This window comes from Crocodylus siamensis, chromosome 4, assembly GCF_052110815.1.
Source record: "Crocodylus siamensis isolate JL-2025a chromosome 4, ASM5211081v1, whole genome shotgun sequence".
NCBI lineage: Eukaryota > Metazoa > Chordata > Crocodylia > Crocodylidae > Crocodylus > Crocodylus siamensis.
This window is the reverse complement of record NC_143398.1, coordinates 12,924,143-12,938,585: the sequence shown is the minus strand read 5'-3', so window position 1 is coordinate 12,938,585 and position 14,443 is coordinate 12,924,143. Positions and strand designations below refer to the sequence as shown.

The 14,443-nt window shown below is 44.6% G+C and overlaps 1 protein-coding gene across 4 annotated transcripts in view; it reads right to left on the bottom strand.

The window, feature by feature from the left end:
- Positions 1–1,316: 1,316 nt before the first annotated feature.
- The window catches only part of MCM10 (minichromosome maintenance 10 replication initiation factor), a 30,257-nt gene continuing 17,130 nt past the window's right edge, over positions 1,317–14,443 (bottom strand). For all 4 annotated transcript variants that reach the window (XM_090041804.1, XM_090041806.1, XM_090041805.1 and 1 more), the window contains exons 12-20: positions 11,930–12,031; positions 11,728–11,842; positions 10,999–11,227; positions 7,991–8,129; positions 6,004–6,122; positions 4,632–4,745; positions 3,704–3,849; positions 3,451–3,493; positions 1,317–2,983 (exon numbers count right to left, since the gene is read on the bottom strand). In XM_090041804.1, coding sequence (XP_089897930.1) covers positions 2,900–2,983; positions 3,451–3,493; positions 3,704–3,849; positions 4,632–4,745; positions 6,004–6,122; positions 7,991–8,129; positions 10,999–11,227; positions 11,728–11,842; positions 11,930–12,031 — 1,091 coding nt within the window. In that variant the 3' untranslated portion in view covers positions 1,317–2,899. The remainder of the gene's footprint in view (positions 2,984–3,450; positions 3,494–3,703; positions 3,850–4,631; positions 4,746–6,003; positions 6,123–7,990; positions 8,130–10,998; positions 11,228–11,727; positions 11,843–11,929; positions 12,032–14,443) is intronic.

Sequence of the window (14,443 nt, the reverse complement as noted above, 5' to 3'; positions counted from 1 at the left end):
TAACAAGGACGTGGACAAGCTTGAGAGAATACAAAGAAGAGCCACCCATATGATCAGAGTCTTAAAAGGCAAGCCATACGAGGAAAGGCTGAGGGATCTGGGACTCAGCCTGAAGAAAAGAAGGCTGAGAGGGGACCTGGCAGCAGCTTACTGCTACACTAGGGGAGTACATCAAGGGCTCGGTGAGCAATGGTTCAGCAGGGCACCTGAGGGGAAAACTAGGAGTAATGGCCCCAAACTCCTGGAAGATTAATTCAGGCTCAACATTAGGAAAAACTTCTTCACAGTCAGGGTGTCCAGACTGTAGAATAAGTTCCCTCCAGAGGTGGTGCAATCGCCTACCCTGGATATCTTCAAGAGGAGTCTGGACACTCACCTTGCTGGGGTCACCTGACCCCAGATGTACTTTCTGCTTGCAGGAAGCTGGACCCAATGATTTTCCAGCCTTACAATCTATTAAATCAATGCGAGTCTCTCTTTTATTCCTTAAGCTCTGGAAAGCACTAGATAAATGTCCATAATTATTACTCAGCAAATTTAACGGGATGTTCAAAAGAAATCCAATCAAATATCAGCCAACATGGATGGAACAAGGAAATCCAACACTGCAAATATCCAACAAACCTAGGAGCACAGATTTTGCTCCCATGATGAGAAATGGTGAGTCATGAAGGCTGCTTAGTTTCCATGATGACAAGCACCCTAGAGGTCTGGAAAGGACATTCTACTTTCCATGAGTGGTGGGTAGGTATGCATCTTATGTTGATGGAGGCAAGGTTTTTGATGGCATTTAAAAGGACAAATCAGGCCGGGAGCCCAGAGGCCATGAGTTTAAGGCTGTTTGCTGCCCTTGCTAGCTGGGCTGAGGGGGCAGCCCACTATTTGCTTGTGTGGGGGTTGGACAAGACGACCTATAGATGTTTCTTCCAGCTCTGCTTCTCTACGATAGCAACCCTAACACTGAACAGAGAATAAATGCTCCATAATCTGGATTTTGCTATTTAATGGATACAAGGACAACACCTCTATCTCCCTAGCTTTCCCTTAGCTAAAGAATGAAAGCCTGGAGCCAAATTCCATAGCTGTACATTGCAAAACACTACTGTTACCGCCCCATTGTTAATGCCCAGTCATAAACACTGCGGGCTTCGCATTGAGAAACTCCTGTTTCAAAGACAGAATACTGTCTGGCAGCTGGGACCACGGAATCAGAAGCTAAGCCTTGAGTCACCAGTCAGTGGGTACCTGAGTATGTCAAGGTACTTCAGCTCCTTGCATGTAACAACCAGGCTACAAGAACAGATCATGTAAACTCCTTTCTTCCCTTCTTTAGGGTGTTTATTGCAATACACTTTATAGAACATGTAAGTCTAGGGATCACCATATTTACAAGGACTCCGAGTGAGGTAACAACAGGCCAAACAAACCAAAGTGTCACATAGTTCAGCACTTACAGTAATGGAATATTTGTACTCACTTGCCACGTGTCACAGCAACAAAAACACTTGTAGGATGAGGAAGTCTGAAGGAAAGAGTCAGCTGGGGCAGTCAGTGCCCAGCACACAGGTACCTTTTTCCGACTGGAGGGGTCCAATTGCTTACTCCCTCTCCACTCCTGGCACAGGCATAAAGAAGATGAGAGGTGTTGACTCACAACACCACCTGGACATACAAAAATCAGGCTGTGGCACTTTATTTGCATAAATTCAACTTAATTTGTGGGTTTAGGGACTTGTGGGATGCTAATGTTAGCCACAAGGCAGCAGAAGGGACACTTTCAGGGAGACTCTCAAGCCAAGGATGGTTTGTTAAACACACCAGGGTTTCTAGGGGAACTTGCTTTCAGGAAAATGAAACTGACTCTCTCCTGAGTCATCTGAGGGGTCAAACATCTGTCCTGGAGGTAGCTAGTATGCCACAGGTTGCTGGCGCTACTGGCATTCAAAGCACTATGGCGTCATATGGACTGTGGCTTCTCTATCCAATTGAAAGGATTTAAAAATGTTAAAGAAAGGGGTTGAGACTAAACAAAATGTTTGTTCTCTAAAACCATGTACAAAATACTGCCAGACTCTTTAAAAATTAAAATACCATTTTGTGAGCAGGGAGACCTGTAACTGTAATGACCCACAGGTGCAGATGACAAATTGATGACTCCAGCAGCTTAGATTTGTGCAATGCAGTCAGCTGGAAAGAAGGGATAACATTTGCACAACAGCTTAAGTGACTCAGAGGCCTAAGCACTACTGAGTCTCAAGTCCAAGCCACTCACCACTTTTGAACACTTTACCATCTAAAATTTCTAAGCAGCTTACAGTTGGTCCTGCAAGCTCTAATGAGCAGTTCTGACAACTATGAAAAGCCATATGTGGACATCAGGATATCACGTACCTCCAAAAATGCACCCTGCAATATGCTGTTGCTTTTGTATGCTGTAACAATGCACTGGAACAGCTGAATTAATATATTATGCCAGGATGCGTTTCCTATTACATACCAGAGACAGACTGGAAGCATTTGTGTTCTGTGTCAAAGGTCTTCCAAGTTCATAATGGCTTGTGCTGTATGATTCCAGTAACATAATTTGAATTAATTGTTCTACATACACTTTAAAATTCTAATTTCATGATAGCAGAGGTTTTGTTTCTAAATGCTGTAAACGGCTTGTTCCTAAGAAAGAATCAGCGTGACCAAATATTTCACATAGTCTCTTCAGTCAAACTTAGTAGACAAAATTGGTCAGTTCAAGGGAAGAACTAGAGGAAAGACTCAGGTGCCCTGGCCAGTAGAAATAGGTTTTCCCAATTTTTCATACCAAACACAGAACCCATGTGTTTTTAGTAAATGCACAATTCAAAGTCAGACAGTGAGGTATATGTTGTGAAAAATCATCTGTGGGTTACTTAAGACTGTTAAGAAACTTGGGTTGTTCTTCCCCTCTTGGTAAAAGCGTTTCTCCACCAATCTTCGGACCTTTCTTCTCCTAAAAACATGAACATACAATGGATGAAGATTCAAATTCAAGCTAAGCCAGCTCTGTTAGATTTTTCTGAAAGAAGCTGAGGTAAATGATTATCTGATTAGAACACCTACGCTCACAATAATCACGTCGTTCCAAGAGTTCCTATGGGTGATTCTGAAAACGCAGCTATAACTCTACAATACAAATTCCTACCATGCCAGTTTAAACAAGGCCTTAAACAAACTTAAACAATAAAAACCAAAGAATAAAAGCTAAGGTGCCATAATATAAATAAACTATCTGAGCTGAGGCAGATCAGTTCAGGGTTGCTAGTAACATGCCAGGTGTGTCGAGACATGCACTTAAATGGATCCGTTTCAGGAAATGGAATCCTTCACTTTCTTAGGTGGCTCATATTAGCAAAGCCTGGGAAAAAACCACTGAAAGAATCAGCCTTATTCCCACCATAAGCCCCAGCCTGCACCTACCTTTAGCATCCCATCTCGCTCCCATTTGAAGAGGCCACAGGTGCTGAAAGAGGAAGATGGAAGGTTAGGATTAGGTTGGAATCCATTTGCTGCACAATACCAGAGGACCAGCAGCCCTCCTACATCCTTCCAACAATGCATAGCAGCCAGAGGGAACAGCTTCAGACCCTGGCACTTGCTACTGTAATGATAAAGTGTACACTAGTTGCTGGATGGTACAAGTACAAACACACTGCTGGGGAACCCTTCCTACCTGCAGGGCTTTTTTGGTAGCCTGTTAAGAGAGATGGCTCTGTTTCCACAGGGGCACTTGAAAAATCGCTTCACACCCTCGTGCCAGTGGTAATCGTGATTCTCCTTCAGGCATGTATCCAGGGGCTTGAAATAGGAGTATTTGCACTGCAAGGCAACAGGGGAGGGGGGCAAGAGAGCACGTTGAGACAAGCAGAGACTGCGTAACATGTACCAGTACGAGAGCCACAGCTGGATTGAGCGCTTGTTCTGGATCAGAATAATGCTCCCCTCTGTTCTTTCATCCCCAAGGCGGCAGCCATGCTGCTGAGGTCGCTGCCTCTGGACTCTGCCATTGGCCCTTCCTCACTGCCCCTTCCTCCATCCACTACCACCTTTTGTCATGCTTGGCCCAATTCCCAGCAGAGACCAGAGCACACAATTGCCTTCTGTGTAGCCACAGACAGCGAGGAGAGGCTTTGCGGCCGGGGAAGTGTGCTAGAAACTGCTCAGGCAGTGAAGAATTCTCCCTGTGCATTTTAAAGGGGCAAAACTCCTTCTCGGTCACTGCTGACAGTCAGCAAGATGCAGATGAAGTAGCCTGGGTGTTAGGACTGTTATTGTCTAGTACTGATCATTTGCACAAAGCCTAAGGGACTTCAGGGTCCCAGAACAGTTTCAGGCTGGCAAGAAAAGCTGGTAACTGAATAGCCTGACGGACCAGCGGCCAGGGAACCCGAGCAAACTTAGCTTGGGGAACCTCAGAGACAGCATCCAACTCCTTCAGCATCACCTCATGGCTCCAGCTGACTCTGCCAACATCCCCAAGCAGCAAGCCACTTTCTTTACAATCATGGGCTTTAACAAAGCCAAGCAGGGCTGAAGGAGCACAAATTCCCATTCCAACACAGTGAGTGCACCACATACCCCCCTGCTCCTGTTTTACTCACCGTCTTGCATGTCACCACCCGGCACTTCTGCTCTTTAATGTTCCTCATCTTCTCTTCCAGCTCTTCTTTCTTCACCAGGGGATCAAAGTAGCGTTCCTGAAGTTCAGCCTCAAACTGCCATGACACAAGAGAGACACTGTAGTCTGCTGTACAAGCTGCAGGAGCAGCTCCCCATCTAGTGGCTGAAATCTTTTCGAAGATCCAAATAATCCATTTTAAATGTTCTTGTTAGAAGAGCACATTAGACCATGTGCACACTTCTCCACTGAAATGCAGCCACATCACAAAAGCTACCTAACAAATGGGCACTCATTTTAGCACAGGGAAGCAAAAGCATTGGGAAGTTTCACAGTACTACAGCCTCAACAGGAGAGAATAAGAGTGCTCTCTCCTGGGAGGTGGGAGAGGTGGGTTTGAACATCATAGGCTGAGGAGGGATTTGAACACAAGTCTCCCACTTCCTGGCTGAGTGCTCCAAGTAGTAGACTATAAAAGGAGCAAGCCACCATGTTTTGAGAGAAAAACAGGGGAACCAATGGTCTTGTACTTGAATTCAATACAGTGAATCCCTATCTTATAAGATCCTAAGACCCAGGGATTCACTGAAGTCCATAAGCAAGACAGGACTGCAAGATATGCCCTTCTTTTCATTGCTTCCTGTCCGTGTCCCCTCCACAACAGGCTGGCTGTTGCAAGTCCTGCTTTTGACTTCCCATATGCATGGAATAGGGAACTTTTTAGACTCATTTGTGGTCATGAACTCCAGGAGCTGGATGTTTAAGTTATGCACACAGTCACTGTGAGCATTGTCATAGTGTTATCTGGTGAATCTGGGCCTTTCACTATAAATAGTGAATAGGCCTGAGAGGCTTTTCCCTTTGCAAGGGCACTCTTACCTTCTCTTGCAAAAGTGCCGCATTTGTTAAAAACTGCAAATAACTTGAGCACTTCCTTGGTTACAACCTCCTGCCCCATCTTTGCAGTGGTGTCCTAAGGGGCCATTGTTCAATTTGGAAGCTCAAGTTTTGGTATTACCAGCATATGCAATGCAGCAGATGTGGAAACATTTTAAAAGTCTAAAATATAGTTTCATAGTTTCATATGTAACAGTTGGAGCTGGGTTTGGTTGGCTCTTTGCATCTCCTTCTGCTTGAGATGCCATGAACACAGATCTTCCTCCTACCGTTCAGTACTGTGCTACTGTCTGAGGGGTTGACAAGTCAAACAAAACTGACTTAAATTTTTAGACACTGGAAATCGCTCTCTTGGCAAAAGCTCATTTATACCAAATCGAGACTTGGGCCTACACGTTACCTGTGTGTCTCGTTTTTACCAACCCTGACCCATAGGTCTTACGTAAAGTGGTACGTACCTCCATCAGGACACCCGTATGCTTCGACCTGGCGTTCAGAATTTCCTGGAACTCATCAGACTCCAGGTAGGCCAGCTGCTCCCGCTGTTTCTTTTGGGCTGGCTCCAACTCATCTGCATCTAGGGAAACAAGAGCTTTGCTGCTAACACCAGCTTCTGAGCTGTGTTCTTTTTTCTAAACATGATTGTTATTTTATACCGTATAAACAACATGTGCTAATGTTGATGCCTCAATTGCTGGAATGTATTTATTCCTTTATTTATCCACTACATTTATATGCCACCCTTCCCAAAAAAGGCTCAGAGTGGCTTAAAAAATAGTCTGTGAGGAGAAGAAAGAGCAACTGGTGCAGCAGAGAGGGATGACAAGTCAAATTCTAGTTTAGTTGCAAGCAAAGATGTGTTATTAATATCAATTTTTTGTAGTCCCTTCTGCAGATCTTACAGCACTTTATCAACAAACTCTGCAAAGTGGCCGAAACCCCCTGCAAACATGTAGCAAATATGTGATTTCTATTTGGCCACTTCATGGAAAAGCTGGAAATGAAGTTAGCAATTAATAGTAATCCCACATTCCAGCCATTAAGTCATATTCCCTGATAAGACTTAGGAAACCTCCCAATTTGTGAATATTTAAAAATACTGGATTGTCTAGAAGCAGGGGGAGCAAGACCAGCCTAAACAGTAGTGCCACATTCCTAAAGCAAGGCTGACTGGCATAGCACTGTGTTCAAGGCTAGCGTATTCTGTGGCAAACTGGACCTCCCTCCTAAAACAGACTTTCTTGGTGGAAATGCTGAAGCAGAGTAAGCACTTGTTTTTTGTATAGCATAAAATAATGACCACAAGCTGTTTACAGCAACATCATTAAAAGAAACAGAAGTTTGCCACCACTAAATCTGTGAGTCAGTTAAAACTAGGAGACATATTATTGTGTTGGCTTATGCTAAGCCCCGGCTTTCCATTCTCAACATGCTGCAAATTTCTGTACCGACAACAGCAGTGTCATGGAATCTCATTGAGGAGCCAATCAAATCTCATACATGTAATCATGAAGGTGGCATTGGGTCCACAGTATAAACACAGCAGCAGGAAGTGACTCTTGAAGTGACCAGCAGCCAAGTAGTTAGCACTGCACCTGTGAGATGAGATTTTCAACAGTGTCCAAATAATTTAGACTAGTGGTTTTCAACCTCTTTTCATTTGCAGACCCCTAAAAACTTGCATATGGAGATGCAGACCCCTTTGGATTACAAATGTGGGTATTCACAAGCTTTAGATTGATCATAGTCATCTTTCACGGACCCCTTAGACAGCCTGCAGACCACAGGTTGAAAACCACTGATTTAGAACCACAAGTGCTACTGGCTTGCAATGAGAATCAGTCTAAGACCAGAGGGATGATGCTTTTGCACATCCCAGTGTAAAGTCTGGAGACACCTGGGTGACAGCAATTTTATTACAGTGTTGAAACCATTAGACCACACTTGAGGTACGAATTTTTAATTGTTCAGTGCGTTTGGGAGAAAAAGAGGTGGGTGGTGGTTGTGGAGGCAGGTGGGGTAATAGGATGGTTCTGAAGCTAGAAGGAGACCAGAGCCCACCATAATACTGTTAGGGACCAGCCTCTAAACCATGTTTTGCTTAGACAAATTTAATTTTTTTGTGGTTCACCTTTCCTGCTTCGTTAAAATACTGGCTCCCTAGTCACCACCTCACCCTGAGCCACAAAAACCTCTCTCCCTGACTATAAGTAGCTCCTGTCTCAGTAGTACAGAACCCCAACCTCTTGCCCCAAGAAACACTGTGGAGTTAGTCCCTTTTAAGTCAGACTGAGAGACTTTTCCAAATCTCTGCGACCAAGCACATACTTCTCATTCTCAGCTGAACAAGCAGTTGTCCAGCGTTTTAGTTTACAGCATTTTGATGTAAATGCCCTGGAGATAACTGGAGACCAGCATTTTTCATGCCAGGCAGCACTGACGAACCTTGTGATGAGGCAGCATTCTCCACTCTCTCTACAACTGCAAGAACCTCAGCAGGATCCGGTCGTTTCCGTTTGACATTGTTTGGGTCAGTTTTAGCGAGGATTTGGCCTTTCACTCGCAGCTTGTTTATAGCAGCCAGCTGGAAAACGGGGAAGAATCATTAAGATGGTTCTGGATATGAAAACTGTGAAAGCTTGGAACAGTGTCTCTTGCACAAAAATGCAAGACAGTGGCTGGGGCAAGACGGGGTTGTGGTAACAAGACCACCACAAGAAAAATCAGACTCCACTAATGGCTTGCAACCCATTAGGCGTTGAGACAGTGGAGCTCGAGGTACCCAATACTAGGGCTGTGGTCACTGATTCGATTTAGCAGAGAGTCAGCCCAATTCAGTAGCTGAAACTCCAAATCCGAATCAAATCAGGAGGCCCTTTAAGCTCTCCAAATTGAATCAGAACCTTCTGGATTGATTTGGAGAGATTCGATGATTTAGACATAGACACAGCTTTAAATGCTTTTTCCACATACCTCAAGGTACCAGGTGCCTCGTGAACACCAAGGTGGTGGGGTGCATGGAGCATCCCATGGGAGCATGGCAGGGGGGGGTTCCACCATGAAGCGCACAGGGGACCACCCCACCTCGGCGACTGGTGCCTCCTGGGTCTGGAAGGTACCTGGGGTCCCCTCGTGGCCAACTGCCGAGCTGGGGGGGCAGTCCCCCATGTGCTTGGCGGCAGACCCGGAACTGGACCAGAAATGCTTCTGGGTTGGCTGCTGAGTCTGCAGGGGAGCCCTCTTCACGCTCCTGTGAGACTCTCCATCTGTACCAGCATTCGCGAGCCACACCTGGTACCTCGAGGTATGGAGAAAAAACATTTAAAGCTCTGTTTATGGCTGAATCGCTGATTCTCCAAACCAGCAAGTATTGAATCTTCAGATTTGGATTCACCCGAATCGAATCAGGACAGTGATCCAAATCAACAAGTTGAATCACTATCCCCCGATTTGGGCCGAATCCAAACCAAATATGGTCCGTTTTGCACACTCCTACTCAATACCACATCCATACCATAAAATAATAAAAGTGATGGTTAAAATTGTTGGCAGAGACCTGACGCTCATCACATGTGTATCTTCAAGCTAAGAAAGCCAGAGAAAGAGACTGAACCAACAAAGACAAGGAAACTACATATGCATTTCATTTGAACTAGCAACTAAAAGAAAACAAGAGACTAAATCTTTATCTGAAGCAAAACCATAAAAGGTGCACTGAACACAGGAAAAAAAAAAAATGTCCTGTACATGACATCTCACATTTCTCAAAACAGGCATCCAATGTCTAAGGTAGAGGCAGTCCTCAAACTTAGGACACAATTGGTTCCTGAAGGTAACATCACTGGAGATTTCTATAGAAATCCATAAGCAACTGACAGAAAAAAACCCTGCATGTGGCCCCTTCACTGCAATCCTAAACTGTTTATATTCTCTTTCATTCCACCCATTAGGAGGCGATACACTCTGCCAGGCAAAAAACAGAATCTCTGCAAAGGAAAGATGAACCTTGCCTGTGCTAGTTAGAAACCAAGATGCTGCAGCTCAGACCTAACGCAGCTACTGTACCTAGAGAGTTCACTGCTACCCACTTGGCTGAGGGCAAATATTGGGATTACAAGGAATTTGCCACATTGCTGGATTAAGGTACAATCTGGCATTCTTACAACTTCAACAGGATCCTAGCGGACACAGGCAAAGGACCCAGGCGCTAAAGGGTTAATTTTTATAAGTCAACCTGCAGCTGTATTTTTTAAACATTCAAGTTGAGTTTAAAAAAAGAAAGAAACATCAGAACTCTTATCAAGATAGAAAACAAACCAATGGTCCTCAAAACAATTCAGCTACATCCTGCATTCTCTGCAGCTATTACAGCCCTAAGTTTATCTCTGAATTACAGCTCACAAAAGAATTGGATTTTGTCCAGCATGAGGCAAACTTTCAGCTGATGCTTTTGTCTCCCTGCTACAAAAGGTACCCAAGGCAACCCATGATGGGACAAGAACCAAGCTAGTTCTTAGACTCTTAAAACCCTGCAGTATACAGCACTAAACCCACAGAATGTATTTCCTTCAATGCAGTCTCCAAAGCACATCTGTTTGCAGACAAGAAAGTAAATCCTAACTGTACCTGACCGGGGACAGGAAGAGGGAAGGACAGCAAAAGTTTGTCTTTCGGCACTTTCTCATCAGTTGGCAGTGTAAAATGGCAGGCAGACAGGAAGATCACCTACAGAGCGAGGCTGAATGTTCCAGCCTTGTCAGTTAAAAGTAGGCCAGACAAACACTTGGCATGGTCATTAAGAACCATGGTGAGAAAAATTCACTTCAGAGACTGGCCATCCCACAGCACTAGCACACTCCTGCCCAATTCAGGGTGGATTAGAACTAGTAAAGAGGAGAGGTTCCAACTCCTACTGTTGGATGCTTGAGACTTTATTTAGCATATAAGCTACTGCTCTGGAGACTTAGACAAACGAGCAGCTGAGATGGCGCTCAGCCACTAATGGCTGGTAGTCATTAGGAGCTCAGTGTGGCATAGCAGGGCTTAATACATCAAGCACTGGAGGCAACATAACCACTGCAATGCCACCAGCGTCAGACTTCACAAATTATAAGGCTAGAAAGGACTAGTGACAGTCTAATCTGAGTTCATGGACAACACAGGCCAAAGGACTTCCCTAAACTTGTTCTTGTTTAAATTAGAGCACCTTTGTGCCAATGTCAATTTAAAAATCTCACACAGAGAATCTACAATAGCCATAGCTAAGTTTTCCCAAGGGTTAATTAGTCTTCAGTCTGAACGTCCCTAGCTTCAACTTAAAGCTCTATTGAGATCCAACGGCTCTACATGCTCATTCTGGAAGTTCTTACAGGCTGTGATCATGTCACCCCTTAACCTCCTTGTTAAGCTAGTTAGATGGAGCTCAAAGTTCAGTGTTTCAAAGGAGCATTTACCTTCTTAGCTTCTGCTAAGCCACTTAGCTTTGGTGCTGGAGGGGGGGAGACATCAAAGAAAAGGATATCATCTCCTTCAGAAAACCCTGCACCCAGTCTAGGTGTCTGTGGGGTTGTCATCTTTGCAGCTTTGGGGAATTCGGCCCCTGGGGTTGGAGAGCGATGTGTGGATTGCCCCGCAGAGGATGGTAAAGCTGCCGTCTCAGCTTTACTTGCATTCTGAAGAAACCTTAAAAAGAAGGACAACAGGCATTGGAGACAAGTCATAGGTCATTGCAGCAGACCAAGGCAGAGTCTGAAAATACCAGAACAGAATGTAGAGAAGCCTGTCAAGGCAGAAGTCATTGATCAACAGAAGTGGCCTTGCCAGTCCTGCTAGTAAACCAGCATGCGGCTCAACTACTTGGGACAGTGAAACGAGGCCTATCAAAAGATGTTCACAGGACCTTAAAAAGGTGAAGCCTCAGAACATCCCTCTGAGGTCAGTTGGTCAGTGCTGGAGTAGGGAATTCATGATTCTCAGCTGCCTGCTCTACCTATTCTTCCTTCATTTTTCTTTCCAGTTCTCAGGCCGAGTGCTGGTGTGTTTAGCTTTCCACTGAAGTAAGAACCAGATTAGTTCTATTCAGATTAAGTTTTACAGAACTTTAACATCTCAGAAAAAAATTAGCTGAGGGGTAAACAAGTGGACAGCTTTCCCATGAGCAGCCATAGATGCTAGCACATTACCGCTTCTGGATCTCCTCGGAGCGCCTTTTCCTTGCCTCTAGCAATTGCTGCTTCTGTTGTTTGATCAAAGCTGAAGCAGAAATTGACTGGATAGCAGGTCCTTCCTTCTCAGCATCTAAAATAAAAATCCAAAAAGGTAAGGGTTGCACAAAAGAGCCAAGTATCTTCAAAGGTAAGTGCTGGGAGGAGTATGTGGACACACCTGCCTTGGACCAGTGCTTGCAGAGGTTCCGGGCTCCAAAGGTTGGCATTGTTAACAAGTCTTTGAAGTCATCAGAACACGATAAAGGTCTCTTTGCAGCACCTAGAACAGAGCACAAAAAAATCTAACGGACTCAAAACCACAAAGGGAAAAAGGTCTGGCTATAGCATTTCACACTTGACAGCTCAGAAACATAATCCACTAATGCTCGCTGCCCCTTTCTGATTTCACAGACTACTCTCCTTCCTGTTTTAGGTTTTTATACAGTCCCCATAACCAAAGTGCACAAGCACCCTAAGATCCCCTCTGAGCTAAAAATGCACTCTTATCCTTGTTTTACAAGTGGAGAACTGAGGGTTTAGACCAGTGATCTTCAACCTTTTTAGATTCAAGGCACCCCTCAAAAAGATGTTGCCTATTTTTTACTTGATTTTTGACTGAAGAAAAAATGAGCAAGTTTCTACTGCAGAGAACACAAAAAGACCAAAGAAGGTCAGAATGCTTTGAACACTCTGGATTCCTATTTGAATTCTCTGGATTTAACTTGTGAATCATCTTTGTGCACCTAACTGCGATAACATTGTGTAGCACTCTGTCACACCTCTGAAAGGATCTCAAGACACCCCGTGGTGCTGTGGCACCTTGGTTGAGAATCACTGGTTTAGACGGACATGACAACTATACCAGTATCAAATGACATAGGTATGAGCTGGTGCAAGTTAAATAAGATTTGCATGCTCTTAGGGTGATATGTAGGTAGCAAAACCTCTGCCACTTCAATATGTTTCATTTAGATTTAAAGTTACAGGAATTTAACTCACTTATATCACTACAGGAGCACAGGCATAAAATATGGGTGATGCAAGCTCCAGAATTGCAACTTCTCCCCTTTTTAGTTATATGTTACATGTGTCTATAGCCGGAGACCCTAAAGCTCAGATCCACAAAGGCGTCTAGGTGCCTACCTCCTATGGAAATCAATTGTGCATCAGGAGCGAGCGACTTATCCAAGGTTACACAAACAAATAGATTACCAAAGCAAAGACTTGCATTCAGGTCTCCCAAGGCGCAGACTAATGTTCTAAGCCAGGAGTGGACAACCCACAGTACACAGCAGATTGTAGAGAAGACAGGCAGCAGAGTGACAGATAGGGCAGGGAACAGAAAGCAGAGCAGGAGACCAGCCAAAGGAAGGGGACTGGAGTGACTTGGAGAGGGCATGGCATACCTGCCAAAGCACAGGCAAGGCCAACCTTTTAAGCGCTGGTCTTTCTACAGGATGTATAATACTAAGCAAAGTACAGCAGGAAATGAAGGCACAGGGGACAAGCAATTTACTTGAGGCCACAGATAGTCAGGGACAGATTCAGGAGCAGCACTCAGACTGAAGCAGGGCTGGAAGGATCCTCCCAGGCCATTAAAACAGGCAAGAAGGAGGCCCCAGGGAACTAAAGACTAGTGAGCCTTACTTCAGCACCCAGGAAGTTACTGGAGCATATCTTAAGGAAGGCCATTCATAAGCTTCTGGAGAAGGAAAGCCTGATCACAAACAGCCAGCATAGATTTATGAAAAACAAATAGCATCAAACAATCGTAATCTCATAGTTTCATAGTGGTTAGGGTTGGAAGGGACTTAAACAGATCATCAGGTCTGAGCCCCTGCCTTGGGCAGAAATGAGTGCTGGGGTCATAACATCCCAGCCAAATATCTATCCAGCCTCCTCTTGAAGACCCCCAAGGTAGGAGAAAGCACCGCTTCCCTTGGGAGTCCATTCCAGAGCCTGGCAGCCCTAACTGTCCTTTGACAAAGTAACTACTTGGATGGATGGAGGAAATGCTCAGATACAGTGCATCTAGACTTCAACAAGGCTGTTGACAAGGTCCAGCACAACTTTCTCATAAACAAGTTGGAGAAATGTTTGCTAGGTAAAACTAGTACAAGATGCATAGATGACTGGCTCAATAGCTGCAAACAAAGTGCAATTATTAATGGGTCCATGTCAGAATGGCAGGAAGTCCCACAGGGATCCGTCCTAGGCCCAGTGCTGTTAAACGTGTTTATTAATTACTTGGGTGCTGGCACAGAAAGCTTCTTGAGCAAGTATGGAGATGACACAAAACCAGGAAGGATTGTAAACATGTTGGTGAATGCATGCACAATTCAGAAGGATCTCAACAGACTGGAAAATGGGACTAGAACCACAGAATGAAGTTCAGTGCAGACAAATGTGAAATGCTACAACTCGAGAGGAATAATTAAAAACACAATACAAAATGGGGGACACCTGGCTGGATGGCAACTCAATGAAAAAGTACTTGGGAGTCTGTATGAGTCTGCTGTATGATGCAGCTGCACAAATGGCAAATGTGGTTTTGGGATGCATCAATAGAAGGCTTGGGTGCAAGAGACAAAGTAATAGCGCCTCTCTACTTGACAGTGGTTAGGCTTCATCCGGAGTATTGTTTCACGTTCTGGGCTCCACCTTTTAAGGACATGGAGAAGTTAGAGAGGGT